At 47.6% G+C, this 14,112-nt stretch overlaps 5 protein-coding genes and 1 non-coding gene across 6 annotated transcripts; 1 reads left to right on the top strand and 5 right to left on the bottom strand.

Moving 5' to 3' along the window:
* Nucleotides 1-513: 513 nt before the first annotated feature.
* FPRO_12750 (uncharacterized protein) lies at nucleotides 514-2,289 on the bottom strand (the record flags this gene model as incomplete). Its single annotated transcript, XM_031223300.1, has 4 exons — nucleotides 514-1,206; nucleotides 1,278-1,324; nucleotides 1,421-1,529; nucleotides 1,582-2,289. The coding sequence occupies 4 exons, from the start codon at nucleotides 2,287-2,289 to the stop codon at nucleotides 514-516; spliced, it is 1,557 nt and encodes a 518-aa protein (XP_031088673.1).
* Nucleotides 2,290-3,598: 1,309 nt separating this feature from the next.
* On the top strand, nucleotides 3,599-7,565 carry FPRO_12749 (uncharacterized protein; the record flags this gene model as incomplete). The annotated part of the gene is made up of 7 exons (XM_031223299.1): nucleotides 3,599-3,985; nucleotides 4,035-4,135; nucleotides 4,190-6,323; nucleotides 6,385-6,439; nucleotides 6,499-7,094; nucleotides 7,140-7,429; nucleotides 7,481-7,565. The coding sequence occupies 7 exons, from the start codon at nucleotides 3,599-3,601 to the stop codon at nucleotides 7,563-7,565; spliced, it is 3,648 nt and encodes a 1,215-aa protein (XP_031088672.1).
* A 691-nt stretch (nucleotides 7,566-8,256) lies between these two features.
* Nucleotides 8,257-9,362, bottom strand: FPRO_12748 (uncharacterized protein; the record flags this gene model as incomplete). The annotated part of the gene is made up of 3 exons (XM_031223298.1): nucleotides 8,257-8,818; nucleotides 8,863-9,269; nucleotides 9,315-9,362. 3 exons carry the CDS (start codon nucleotides 9,360-9,362, stop codon nucleotides 8,257-8,259), a joined length of 1,017 nt encoding a protein of 338 aa, XP_031088671.1.
* A 386-nt stretch (nucleotides 9,363-9,748) lies between these two features.
* Nucleotides 9,749-9,834, bottom strand: tRNA. Its single transcript is given in 2 exon segments — nucleotides 9,749-9,784; nucleotides 9,798-9,834. It is a non-coding gene; the product is annotated as a tRNA-Tyr (tRNA).
* A 310-nt stretch (nucleotides 9,835-10,144) lies between these two features.
* On the bottom strand, nucleotides 10,145-11,059 carry FPRO_12747 (uncharacterized protein; the record flags this gene model as incomplete). The annotated part of the gene is made up of 3 exons (XM_031223297.1): nucleotides 10,145-10,419; nucleotides 10,469-10,938; nucleotides 10,989-11,059. The coding sequence occupies 3 exons, from the start codon at nucleotides 11,057-11,059 to the stop codon at nucleotides 10,145-10,147; spliced, it is 816 nt and encodes a 271-aa protein (XP_031088670.1).
* Nucleotides 11,060-11,391: 332 nt separating this feature from the next.
* FPRO_12746 (uncharacterized protein) lies at nucleotides 11,392-13,185 on the bottom strand (the record flags this gene model as incomplete). The annotated part of the gene is made up of 1 exon (XM_031223296.1): nucleotides 11,392-13,185. The coding sequence occupies one exon, from the start codon at nucleotides 13,183-13,185 to the stop codon at nucleotides 11,392-11,394; it is 1,794 nt and encodes a 597-aa protein (XP_031088669.1).
* Between the last annotated feature and the right edge of the window lie 927 nt (nucleotides 13,186-14,112).

Here is a 14,112-nt window from a genome sequence, read left to right as displayed (position 1 = left end):
TTCCATATTTGTCCAAATTTGTTGCTTGTTTCATGACAACACGTTTGTTGATGACAGCGGTGCGTAACATTCGAGAGGTGTGGATGAGAACCTTGGTTGATCGGTAAGGAATGATTTGTTTCTCTTGACGGATCGCTAACACCCTCTAGCAGTATTCTTAACTGGATATGTCGCTAGTGTTCTAATTCTGCTCTTCACATCTCGCTACCGTGGCCCTCCGCTCTCCTGACTGATGACACGATGAGAATTGTATCTCATACTTGGCGTGCACCCAATACTGGCTTTACCCAAGAAAGCACACGTAATAATCGGATCTAGCTATATACACTCGTCATGGATGCTTGCTGCCATCATTGCATTATCTTAGATTACAATCGCAACTACCTTCTTCACTATCAAAGTATCCCTTATCGAGATCCTCTTCAGAAAGAGGTGAGTCAATCGTTGGTTGTGCTCCAGCTATCCATGGTAACAGAAGTAATTAGTACAATAGTTAATAGTTGAATGAATTATTCATTGCAACTTACCGAATTCAACGCTGTGCTGTGGACCGTCGTAGTAGTTCTTGTCCCAATAGTCGCCGCGCTGTTTGTCGTATGGACTTCTCTGCCTCTTATCAAGGAATGATCCAGGACCAATCTCAGGGGGTTCTGTCCATGGGATTCCAGCATAGGGATGCCGATCAAACTCCCTGTCGGGGTTGAAGAAGCCGGTGTTGATGAGGTTTGGTTCGACACCTGCCTTGGTCATATTCTCGTCCATTGTGACCAGTGGCACAAGGTTGGCATCTAACCTGGCATAGATATTCTTACCATCAGGTATGTTCCACGCACCTTCATACCCAACCATCATAGCCATAACTCCAGCAACCAGTGGAGATGCCAGACTAGTCCCATCTCCTGTTATCGGCCTTCCTGTTATATGATCTGCAGTGGGCACACGAACTCCCGGTGCGAAAACGTTGAGTTTGCGATGATAGTGGGATTGTTCCCATCGCCGATAGCGCGCGTCAACGGCGCCCACGCTGTAGGTAGACTTGAATCTGGCCGGGGCGTGGAGCCAATTCTCTCCAGTGTTGCCTGCTGCTGCTGCTATTGGAATACCGGCTGCCCTTGCTGCGTCCCAGGCGTACTGGAAGTCGGGATCTGTTGCGTGCTTCGGAAATCCCATCGAGACATTGATCACGGAGCCTCTCCAGCCGTCGGGCTAGATATAGAGTAAAGGTGTTAGCGTTCCTCTATCCTATTATTATAGTATTAGGACATATCGATACATACCGGGCTCCCCCAATATTTCTTGTGCTCTAAGATAACATCGCTAACGGCTAGGATAATGTTAGAATGCGAACTAATGCCTGATTTATGAACGTTGGGAATACCTCGAAGGATTTGGGAAAGCCGTCCTCCACCGTTCGGCTTACACTTCACTTTCACAGATACGAGGTTGGCCCTCCATGCGGGGCTCAACATCCCATTGTTGTATCCAGCGGCTACGACTGCTACTTTGGTACCATGCCCTTCTGTATCTCTCTGAAATCTAATATTAATTTTTACCCAGACGTGGAGGCTGTTCTGTACTCACCATTGTCTCGTTGTCGCAGTAAGGAGCTTTGTCTTCCTCTTTTAAGCTGTTAAGATTCCACATTTTGCCCTCTTGACTGCCAAAAGCAGACAGTCCAAGCCGAATGCCAGAGTCGAAAATGTAGATGTTGACACCTTTTCCAGCATCCTCTAACCACGGGATTCTAAAGTCAGCATGTGGGTATACTGTATCCCCTTTCAGCCTTATCTTGTTCCACAATCCAATCATTGCTAGGTGCCATTGAGCGTTGAAAAACATCTCGTCCCACCTCTTACTTACTGCAGGGGTATCGACAGGTTGCTTGGAACTTGAACCACCGTGGTCAGAGCCATCGGGATTGTGATGAATGGGATCTATTTCGGTCTCCCCATAGTAATCGTGCCCTACTCGTTTGATACCGGGATCTCGTCGGATGAGTTCATGTATCAGAGTTGAGTTCTGTGCCTCAAGCTGGAAGTAATAGAGATTCAACGGAGCCAGGTAGTTGAATTCTGATGCCACATCGCTGATGTTGACACCAATGTTGACATAATGATCCTCGATGGTGTGATTGTCATGGAGGCGGACTATGTAGCTGTGGGGAATTATACTGGTCTTGTTGCTTGGGATGCGATATTTGGCTTGCTGCTCGGACCTAGGTGCTAGAAAGCCGTGAGAGCCCTGGGCTAGGAGGCCTAGTAGTGTATATCGGAGAAACTCCTTCATCATCGGAATAGAAGCTGTATCAAGGCCAAATGCTCTGCCTGAGAGTAGCTGCTACGCCACTCTGGAGGGAATATTGGCCGCAAGAAGTTGGGGTAAAGAGTATTGCGAGGTAGGGACACTTATGATGCAAGTAAGTCGAAACGATCAAGGAGAGCAGTTAGGACCAATGCAGTAGTTCCGTTTGTACTGTACTCCCTACATAATGAAAGCTCTTCCGTTCGTTCTAATAGGGGTAAGCTCCATCCTTTGACAGGGTTGTCGACAGTATCGGACAAGCTCAGCCTTACAGACTAGAAGCTGGCAAAAGAGGAAAGTCCCGGAGAGCGTAAGCTGACATCTGCCCTTCAGTAGCGCATAAGGCGCATGCATGGATCTGTACGAGGTCAAATCGACCAATATCCACTGTATGCTCAGAGCTAGCCACTTGAAAGCAGGAACATGGTATTCCAATGATGTCAGCTGGATGATTACCCGAGTCAGTCTCGCAAGAAAAGCTCGGTCTTTATTACATGACCTGTTTCAGCTATTTTTATCAGCATGTCGCCCTATTTTCTGCGTCTGCACTGCTGTACATCTACGGTGGGACTCAAGGCTGTATGTTCTGTAGTTGCAAATAGTGATTGCACTTGTCCTGTGGCAAGAAAACATGAAAAGAGATGCTTCGCGCAAAGGCTGTAAGAATACATTCTGAGCATGTGTCATAAGACATTTTAGCAAAATACGTGTGGACTCAGAAAAATAAAAGGATTCAAATTGTCAGAGTAAGATCGCTCCTTGCTTACTGTAACTGCTCCTAATGGCGAGGATTCACAGCCACCATCTTAATGAGGATCAGCACTCAGCATTGCATAGATGGATCGCAGGATCAAGCATATACTGTCAGAAGATTTATATTGGGTTGGATAAGAGTAAGCTTCTCTTTGATTGGCTTACCGGCTTTTGTTGCGAATCCCGAGCTTGCCAGGATAACAATTCGGAAGTCTTGGCATTCTCCGATTAGTAGACATTAGCTCACTACGGAAATATCCTGGGAGATCATCGTGGGTCATAGGGTGCTTGACGGTTATAGATAGATCAGCAGAATGTCAGCTTACAGTGTCCACTCTAACGAGGGCTATGCGAGCCAAGGCGAGGTACACTACCCAGGGACAATATGCTAACACACAGACAAACCTGTTTATTCAAGTTCAAAAGTATGAGTTAGTGTATTGCCTCTAATGATTAGAATTCTACACGTTCTACTTTACTTTGTCCTTTGTTTCGCAGACCTAGTAGTCGATCCTTTTATTTTGAGTATTTTACGAGTCCCACTATGCAAATCAAGTATCGAGACCTATGCTGGCCCTTGGCTGCAATCTCCTTACTACTTATGAGCCATACAAAAGCTTATGAGAGCTCGGACGGTATCGAGCCTCATGGACATGGCAATGCACCCGATGTTGTTTCTTGGGGCCCATCCTGGAACGAGTCTTATCCGGCTTCCGAGGGTGATGAACCTAATTTGGGTGCCGATAGGGGTTTATCTAGCAGAGCTGACGACTTCTACTTGAGAGTCATGCCTTTGGGCGCATCAATTACTCAGGGTTATCTATCAACTGATAACAATGGCTACCGGAAGTGGCTCCGCTCTCAGCTTCGGTACAAGGGCTGGAAAGTCAACATGGTCGGATCTAAGCAAAACGGCGATATGACAGACAGGGTAAGTAACTCATGGACTTTTAAATCCTGAAACCTAACCGTCCGCATAGGATAACGAAGGCTGGCCTGGCTATGTCATTGATCAGGTTCACAACGAGTTCAGGAAATCTATGTGGATGAAGCCGAACCTCGTGCTCATAAACGCCGGAACGTAAGTCGCCATCATACAGCTTTTGTAACCTATAGACATCTGACACTGGCCTAGGAACGATTGTAACCAGAAGATCGACATTAACGGCGCCGGAGGGCGCATGAAGGCTTTGGTCGACGACATTTACTCTAATATTCCTGGTGTGACGATTGTTCTATCAACAATTGTCAGAAGCACCAATGTCACGAATGATGCGTGCGCATCAAAAGTAAGCAAGCAGATCCGTCAACTAGTGAAAACCTACCGCAGCCAGCGCATTGGTCTTGCAGATATTAATCCCGTCCTGCCTACAAGTATGCTGCAGAAGGATGGAATCCACCCTACTGATGCTGGTTATAAGCTATTTGCCTCGGTTTGGTGGGACGCTATCAGAAAGATCCAGGCAGATATACAACCGCCAGCAAAGGTCAGTGGCATCGACGATGCAGTAAGTGAAAAGTCATCTGAGTGCAAGAAAACGGCCGGCAATTCTCGAGCACCAACACAATCACAACGGGGCAGTGGCCATGACGATGGCATCTACCGACACTACAGCCATGCACAGGGCGTACTCAAGTCGCTGCGACTTGAGAACGGTGGTGACTCTGCGTCCCTGATCAAAGATTACCCTTGGCACGTCTTCTTTGCCAACATTGTCCTCAACTCTGCCAATTCGCCTCGAAGTCATGCTCTAGATGACATGATTCGCATTCACCACGAGGAAGACGGCACCAATACATACTGGTACCGACAGAACCAGGGAGGCGGCAAGTTTGCTGCTTCCAAAAGGTTCGATGTCGACATGGATTGCAATGACGGACCTCGCTATGCATTCGCCGACTTCAACAACGACGGTTTAGATGACTTCTTTTGTCTCAAATCCGGCTCGGCTGTCTGGGTGTCAATCAATCAGGGAGGCAACCCGCCCAAGTTCAAGAGCATCGGCCAGGTTGTTGGCAAACACGACGGCTATGAACCAACCGATGTCCGTATCACAGATATAGACGGCGACGGGAGAGCAGACTACTGTCTCGTCGAGGATAATGGAGCTGTCATCTGTTCCAGAAATGGTGGCACTGGGGATAAGTATGCCTGGCAAGGGTTCAAGACAGCCAAAGGATTGCGAGACACTGTCTTTGACAAGAATCCCAAGTCGGCATCCAGCAAGTCCGGTGTTGTATTTGCGGATCTCAATGGAGACTTCCGCGATGAGTATATGTGGGTTAGCGACACAGGCAGTGTCCACACCTGGAACAACATGCGAGGTTGGGGCAAGGGCATCGTGCCTGAATGGAGGGATGCTGGTCTGACTCATAAAGGCCAGGCTGCCAAGGGCATACAGAATCGCATCAAGTTTGGTCGCATATATGGCTCTGGCCGCCGCGACTACATTTACCTGAGATCGGACAAAACAGGAATCGACATGGTTGTGTGGGAAAACAAGGGATTTGGTGGCACTAAAAGGAAAGCCGATGGTAACTTCTACTGTGATATGCGCGGCACCGGCTCTGACGACTACGTTTGGATCTATTTCGACGGCCATGCAGCTGAACTCAATGCTAATATCCACAATCCTCCGTTGTGGGGAAACGACCTCAAGATCGAACTCAAGGTACCAGGACCTCGTGTTGGTATACACCTAGCCGATTGGACAGGCGATGGCAAGTGTGATGTTCTGGTACAGAACGAGGCAACCGGTGCCTTGACGCTCTACGAGAATACGTACAAAACGGGTTCCAAGAGCGTTACCTTTACCAACAAAGGTGTTGTCACGCCTGCGACTTGCTCGCAGGGTTGGGGTGTAAGCCCCTTCGACCGCGGCATGAAACTTGCTGATATTGACGGAGATGGGCGGGCCGACGTCATATGCCTCGAGCCCAATGGACGTATCACGGGCTGGCTCAACCTCAAGAGTGGTATGGAGAATGTTGGCCAGGTTAAGTTTCCAGAGGGGCGGGAGCGAGCCGATATACGTTTCGCAGATGTTGAGAACTCGGGCCGAGCCGACATTATCTACCTCGACAAGTACACCGGAGCTGCCACTGTTTTCAAGAATTTGGGAAGAAAGAGTGGTACTGGTAGTTCTTTCAACTGGTCTAACCGTGGAGTTTTATATGCTCCCATCGACCGTGGCGAGACTATGCATTTCACCAATCAAGGTGGTCTTGGCCGGGCTGATCTTGTTCATGTTCTTCCGTTTACGAACAAGGTAAGCTTGCAATACGACAATGGTGAGTCCTGGGCCTCTGGCTTATTATCATTCCTTACAGGCATATACGTATTTCAACGAATGTGGTGCTAGCGGTGGAGATGATGGACCAATAAGTAAGGCAGCCCCATCCATTCGATCACAACAATTACTAACCTCACGTTACCGCACACAGCTGACCCTGGATTGCCTAAATATAGCACTGGTGGCCAAGATGGCGGCACCGACGATGGTTCTGAAGACGGTGATGGAAGTGGTGACGACTGTTCCAAACCAAGTTTCGACGGCGACTCCAAAGTCATTCTTAGTGAGAACTTCCCGGACCCATCCTTTGTTTTCGATTTTGAGTCTTGCACTTGGTACTCTTTCGGCAGCCAAGACAAGGGCAAACTAGTTCAGATAGCACAATACAACAAATCCAAGGATACGTGGGAACTACTGAACGACGATCCGCTGAAAGACGCTGGCGCTTGGGGCCAAAACCTCGACATCGTGGCTCCCGATGTACAATGGAATGGCAAGCAATGGGTCATGTACTACAGTGCTTTTACCCAGGACGACCACGATGGGAAGCGGTGTATTGGCGTGGCTTTTTCTGACTCAATCCGTGGGCCTTATACACCACGAGATGAACCCCTTGTATGCCAGCTTGACAAGGGCGGAGTCATCGACCCAAGTTCATTCTATGATCCCGGAAGCGATACGAGATGGGTCGTGTATAAAATCGATGGGAACAGGATCTGTGGCAAGACGTCTATCATGCTGCAACAGGTATGTCGCGTCGCTGCTAATTCGATCATCACTGACGTCTTTCAGGTTGAGAATGATGGTTTCACACTGAAAAACGACCCAGTTGAAATCCTCAGTGAGACAGACGACGAAAAGCTGCTTGAGACACCGAGTCTCGTCTACGAGGACGGTTCGTACCTTCTATTCTACAGTTCTGGGTGTTACACTTCGGATAAATACAGCATCAAGTACGCAACGTCGGGTAGTATCTCCGGTCCATATGATAGGGGAAACGACAAAGTATTGGGCTCGATCGCTGGGAGCATTCAAAGTCCAGGAAGTGCATCCAGTAATGGGAATGGACATCTGCTATTTGCGTAAGTTACTCTATATGGTATGAAGAGTATCGATACTGACACGTCGACCAGTGCTTGGTGTGATAAGGATCTCACTACAAGATGCTTATATTCCCTTAGTTATAAATTCGAAGATGGGCAGGTTACTTTAAGTTAGCAAGTAGAAGTTCGAGTTAAAAATACATTAGAGTAGCTGTTGAACAAAAAGTGTATGTTCACCTCAAGAGTCTATCTTCAACCATTCCATAGCTTACAACCCGGGGGCTAAACCTTTCCTTAACTGATTTCTTGTTATCAAGGTATCTCTACTTTTCGTAGCAATGGTAATGCTACTACTTTCTTTCTCACATAGCAGTTGCCAGTTGTTCAAGACCGAGATAAATGTATTCTTCGGAATCGTCGATAAGTGAGTTATCTACCTTTGTTGTGTAGTTGATGAGAACATCTTCACTATCCCCTTTTAGTAATCTTGAGTTCTAGCGCGTGAGTAAAGAACCAGGATGCACTGTGGCCTAGATTTATTCTTGTGTGTCGAATTTGACCATCAGTGATCTTTTGGATACAAAGAGCAGCAGAATATGTTTCTGTAGCTGCAGTTAGGCAGTCGAGCCTTGATAATAGTTAGGATCGATTATAAGGCGCTTTGGTGCCCATGTCAACTCAATGGACTCGAGGTTGTATGTACGACATGTTCCCAGAACTGAAGAGATGGCGTCAGACCTCATAAGCTAATAAAAGCTCGTCCAGTCCTTTCAAGTAATCAATGAACTCGCTGATATTGGCAACTTTACTCGCCGTGGTGTGCGGTGTATTCATATAGAAGTCCAATCGTTTGGAATTCCATGATATTAGATAGGAAGGTTATCCAGTACGCACAACAGAAGCCTCCTGGCACTGGAGTCCATAGAAGAGGGTATGACTTGTATACCAGTGTTCTCATCTCTCAAAGGGACCCTGGTAAGCTTTAACCTTCGCAACTTCGGAAGGCAGATCTGCTCAGCTGCAGCTGCTTCTGAGGTAGTCGTCTCGAGACCGAACATCTTCCGAGCAAGCACAGCACTCGCTGGTATGTTATCCCATACCTCGGGGTTATTCTCGTAATGAATGACCGTGGACTCATGACTCTCACGATCTGGAGACCAGCCATGCAGCTCCAATTCCAGTTCCTCAAGATGGCTTGCATTGGCCTTGACAAGGCTAGTAATGTTGTCGAAATGACAAGCCATCGGTGCTTTCCAGCTGAGTCGTCGAAGGCTACGAAACGCCGAGAGGTCTATGTCAGATGTTCGACTCCAGCGGTTGAATCGACTGCAGAAGGGATCTGTGACGAGGCAGAGGCTCTGGATGGAGGAATGCTTGAGACTCAGAATCTCGAGAACCTCAGAGGGTATGCACGATACATAGTTCCAACTAGGATCTGTTAGAGAATGCACTCTGAGAGGTATGCCTCATACCTGAACGATTCGAGTTGCCCGTCATTGAAACGATTGAGAAAAATTACAGCCCTTTGCGCAAGACACTCAAATTTTACCCTCACGAGCTTTCCACCTCCTAGCCCAAAGCTATCGCCCCTAGCCTCCCAGGTATACTGATGAAGAGGGGCCTTCTCGGTCCAGTTGCCCATGTAACCAAGCCAGTCACTTGCATGGAGACATCGCTTTGGGTCTGCGTCGACACCAGGATCGAAGCGGAGCTCTCTCGTATACTGAAGGCAATATTTCGGTGGTCCATAAGGGTTTATACAATGTCGCTCGCTCTCGGGATACGGTTTAATAGTCAGGGAGCGCCAGAGTTGGCGAAATGTTATCTTGTGTAGCCATTTTGCCGTCAGCGACAGCCGTTGGAGGTCGATACCGTTGAGCTACCACTGTCAGCTCGTATTGACATGTATCAGTGAACTATATACCTTTTCGCAAATGTTTTCGAGGATTTCTGGTGGGAGAGATGCTAGCATTTTGGCAGGCGTGTCTACAAAATGATGGTAGGTTTGAGAACCGTCATCGTCAAAAGGAGAGGGATAAATGACCTAATATCTCACGAGACTGACCACCAACCTCACCCTCGGGCATCCTCACCATATTAAAAGATGACGTGCGTCAGCACATTCTCATCTCAGCACTTGAAACCATTCAGAATCAATCATTTTGACTGGACATGGTCCTCAGAGACTATCGCAAAGTAAGCTTTTATTTGCCTAAATCGAGATATCTGCCAAGTGGCACCAGAAGCACGATTGAAATGGTTTGCAAAAGTGACATAAGATGAGAATTACAAACAAGCACAGAGAAAACCGTAATAATGCTGGGTCAAGAAGTGAAATGTGCAAAAAAAGATTTGCGCTCCCCGAAACCTGGATCGAACAAGTGACCTTTCGGTGTCAGATTAACAATTACAGCCGAACGCTCTTCCAGCTGAGCTATTCGGGGAGATCTCCGAAGCGGAGGAATAGCTATTAGTGACAGCAGAGCCAGCGATCTTAGTATATAGAGGTATGACAAGCTTTAATCACACATACCGCTGTTGCCTGTTCTCACTAACCAGTCATCATCTCTGTGGGCGCAATGGGCTTCACAGCACAGAATGCCCGAAACTCAACTTTTTATCTCTTGCATTAAATAATACTGCAAGTCGATTTCTATTCCCTCTTCTGTTTTCTATACTATTAATCGATGTCAAAGCAATGGTATGCACAGTTCCAATATGTGATCATCTAACTACCCTGGGTATCATCATGAATTATTTCCTGTCGCTCCAGTGACTTTTGATCGCCTCCAAATGCTCTTTGATCGAAGGACTATCTTCACTCTCGCCACCAACATCCATCTTCGACCTTATCCTCCCAACAAGCAAGTCGCGTGCAATCTTCGGTGATGCAAGCAACAACTCCTCGTCCAGTTTTGCCTGACTGATGACTTTGCCGTTGCAAAGCTCCTTGACAAGACTATCAACAAGATGCTGACAGTTATTCGATAGTAATTTATACCGGGGATTTAATCCGATATGATGCTGTCCTGACCAATCGTTAGAAGGCTTGGCACGCCGCGACTTAGTGTAACATACCTATCGCCTGAATCTCCTCATGCGTCTTGGTCGTCTCGCCAATATAATAGCACGAACTCCACGTCTCAACAAACTCCTCTGTAATGACCGCCACCCTGAAATAATTCTTCCCCAACATCGTCAACTCCAAACGATCGCTCATCAAATCGTAGCAATAGCACTTCCCCAGCCCTCTATCGATGACGCACACGGCCCAATGACTCACGCTGTTCAGACTCATGCCGACATGTCTCGCTAACAATTTATAGCTTGCCTCTGAGACTTCAAGTACGCCAAAGGCAATAGGCGTTGTGACGAGAAAGACTGCTCTTTGAGTTTCGCGCGGGTTGCATTGCAGAGGTGCCATTTCGAGGGCTGAGTCGCCTGTGACTTTACTCGTGACGAGAGACAGGAATTCATTTCGCTGACGGATTTCTTCAGCGTGTTTCGCGAGCCACGCCTCTTCCGCTTGTCGTCTCTTTCTCTCATCCCTATTCACAATCAGTAACTTGATCCACCAGTGGAGCCTTTCGGAAGTCACCATTTTTTAGAGAAGTTCTGATAAACAGCCTCACCAGCCGCCGCGAGCTTGTTCAGGGCATCCAGTCCCATTTTCTGCTATAACACTACCATACCGTAGCAACACGTCGAATTATCGCGCGAAAAAGTCGGAAATATTGGAGATGAGGTTACTGGGCTGAGGAGCGTGATGGTTTTAGTAGAAAATTTGGGGCGGTAAAATTCACAGCCACGCGGATATGCCGGTGAAGTACAGCGGTATCCACGCTTGGCATCATGCGCCTCTTTGGTGCTGCAGGTGATGACGCGTGACTGGGCTGAAAGACGGCATGACATTCGGATAGGGCTGTCTTTGAGGCGCAGTCATGATCTTCATTCTCTATGGCTTCTATTTATTCTTCTATAAATGGCTGGCGATCGCCGCTTCATTCTAGCAGCAGAGGAATCGCGCGCCCGATATCGCCTTGAATACAAGTGCTCAGACCCTCGTCTTCCTGCTCCCACGGCACCATCGCCTCTGGGCCCATGCCAACGCGAATGAGCTTGACTCGCCCGTCACTTCGCATCACCAAATCTTCGTTCGGCCATCTCAAAACACCTGGAGTATTCATCCCGACACCGAGTTCTAAAATTACCAGATTCTTCTTTTCTCTAAGAACCCGAGATTTAAATGCTTTCCATTGACCTTCGCCTTCTCGGAAAGGCGCCTGATTGAACCAGGAGCCCGCTCGAACGCAAATACCCATTTTCGAACCGCAGAACCTGCACAGCGGAATCTTGCTTGAATCCATTAGTTTTTGTGTCGCCTTGTCGATGTGAGGCATTGCATCAGCTACAAGGGGAGCCGATGGCACGACAGCGTCGACTCTGCAGTTATTCAGACACTGCAAATATCCATACGAGCCCTGCGGTGTAGAAAGTTGCTCCTTTGGCCAGCCATTTGCGAGAAACAGCCCGTCAGCATTTGACGTGCGCACAAATGCGTCTTGCCCAAAATTCTTCAGCCACGGTATTAAAGCCTGGTAAGTAGGCGTATTAGACCAGTTGGCTACCATGTTTAAATGAGTGAAGAAATATCCCCATCGATGCTCCTCCGAAGGCCAGTCGTTGAAGCCAAAGACGCTATACAGTGAAGACAATCCGAGCTTGAGACAACCTGGGAAATTCTTCTTGAAGAGGTCTCGGGAGTGGTAGTCTAGACCTTCTGCGGCTGATAGACCTGCGCCGGCTGTGATGAGGACAGCGTCTGCTGAGGCGAGCCAGTCGCGCGCTAAGCTGAGAGAATTTTGTGGCAGGCTCGCGGTAAGTGAGAGTGGTTTTGTCGGCGAAGGCCCAAGAAGTTTCGAGTAGATCTCGGTGTCTGATTCGGTAAATGTGTTGAAGATGACGTCTGTAACCGTTGTTGATGGATGCTTCTGGAGCCATGACGTGACAGTTGACACTGCTATCTCAGCTGCTTCATCCGCTGGAAATGCAAACAAGCCCGTCGAAATACAGCAAAGAGCAACTGATTTGCTACCGTCCTCCTCACACGGCAAAAGCTCTAACGCATCAAGAATCGACTCATAACACTTGGCCAGTTGCCGCCTCTCAGTCTCAGTAGGTGAAGCACCTCTCTTCAGTTGTGGCCCAACAGTATGCATAACTGACGAAGCAAAGAGAGCATGACCTTCAGTGACAAGTACTTCTCCAGGCTCAAGCTCTTTTCCTCTGGCCTGCATTCGCTGGAAACACTCTTCTCGCAGCCGTGGTCCTGCCTCAGCGTGGATGATGTTGTCAATACATCGATGAGTTGGTTGGAAGCACCCTAGGCCCTGGCTGTTCGCGGCATTGGTGATAGCTGTTACACCAGTCAAAGTCGTGATGTCGCCTCTCCAGAGATGAACCTTGGTAGCTCGGTGTCCATCATGTTGAATCGTCCGCCAAGGTGAGAGTGAGGAAATTGGAGTAAGTATCTTGTGCTGATGAAGTCGTGAGAGGATGGCGTCGATATCTTGAAGTAGATCCTCCGGCAGAAGTGGCAAAGGCGGTCGCACGCACAGGCATTCCCGAAGAAGTGCTATCTTCGATGCTGTCTCAAGATGGTTTAAATGGTGTTTATAATGCTGCAAGTTCTCGTCGTCTGCAAGAAAACTTGATCCATTCTCTATTACATCGTCTATGAGACGTGTCACAGTTGCATCTAAGAGAGAGGCGGTTCCTGTGCGGGTTGTTCTCATGATGACTGTGTCTGACCGTCGGTGATTAACACTTCAGTTAAATGCAGTTTTTTCATACAGGATAGACCAATATATAGTCTCGCAATCGTGTAAAGGAAAAGAATAATCAGCACTGACAAATTTGATCCTTTGCTGAGGTTTGGCTTTATCCCACTCGGATAATGTGGGATACCCGAGTGGGATGGATTGCGTTGAGAGTTGAGACCGATCCTACCCTATTCAAACCTCTAAGAGGGAGACAGAAACCCTTTGACCAGAAACTGATTTACTGAAGAATATCTAGCCTAAATATAACTATAATGCCTTCAACTTCCCTCAATGGGAAATGTTCAACGATCAATTACGCATGCTTCGTTCTCAAGATTAGCGAGTCTGTCTTCTCTGGACTGCAAGATAACACCATCCTCTTTTAGTCAAACCACCACCTCATCTGCAAAATCGGTGTGCTGTTCGCGATATGTTTGCCTATCGGAAATTTCTCATACCTCATTGTGATCTGTCAACCTTCGCTATTTAATAATGCATGTAATCTTCACGAGAGAGCATTGCGTGTAAGAGTTCATTGGCCTTTGGCTTTGGCGTCCTGGCAAGCCTCGCAGCTGTTGTAAGTGATGAACCATTGTACTCATTTTGCTAAATCGATGGTCGGAGGAGAAGTGACAAGACAAGAACAGTAAAGAAAATGACTTAGGGAGAAGCAGTTAACAAACTGCACGGAGGAGCTTTTACAGAAGCTTCCGCGAAGGGTTTCTACTTTCAGTCCAGAGCTGTTAGCTCAGCAGCGACTCTGCCTATTGTACGCTAACTTTTGAGAACGGCGTAAGTTTACAAATGCCATCTTCACCTCTTTAGGTTAAGTGTAATCGTCCGATTCCGAATGATGAGTTAACTGGTAGTTATTCCTCTGACTTCCAAACATGACTGGAG

The sequence above is a fragment of the Fusarium proliferatum genome (assembly GCF_900067095.1).
Source record: "Fusarium proliferatum ET1 genome assembly, contig: FPRO_scaffold013, whole genome shotgun sequence".
NCBI classification, from domain to species: Eukaryota; Fungi; Ascomycota; class Sordariomycetes; order Hypocreales; family Nectriaceae; genus Fusarium; species Fusarium proliferatum.
The sequence above is the reverse complement of the archived record's forward strand: the minus strand, read 5'-3'. Positions and strand labels throughout refer to the sequence as shown.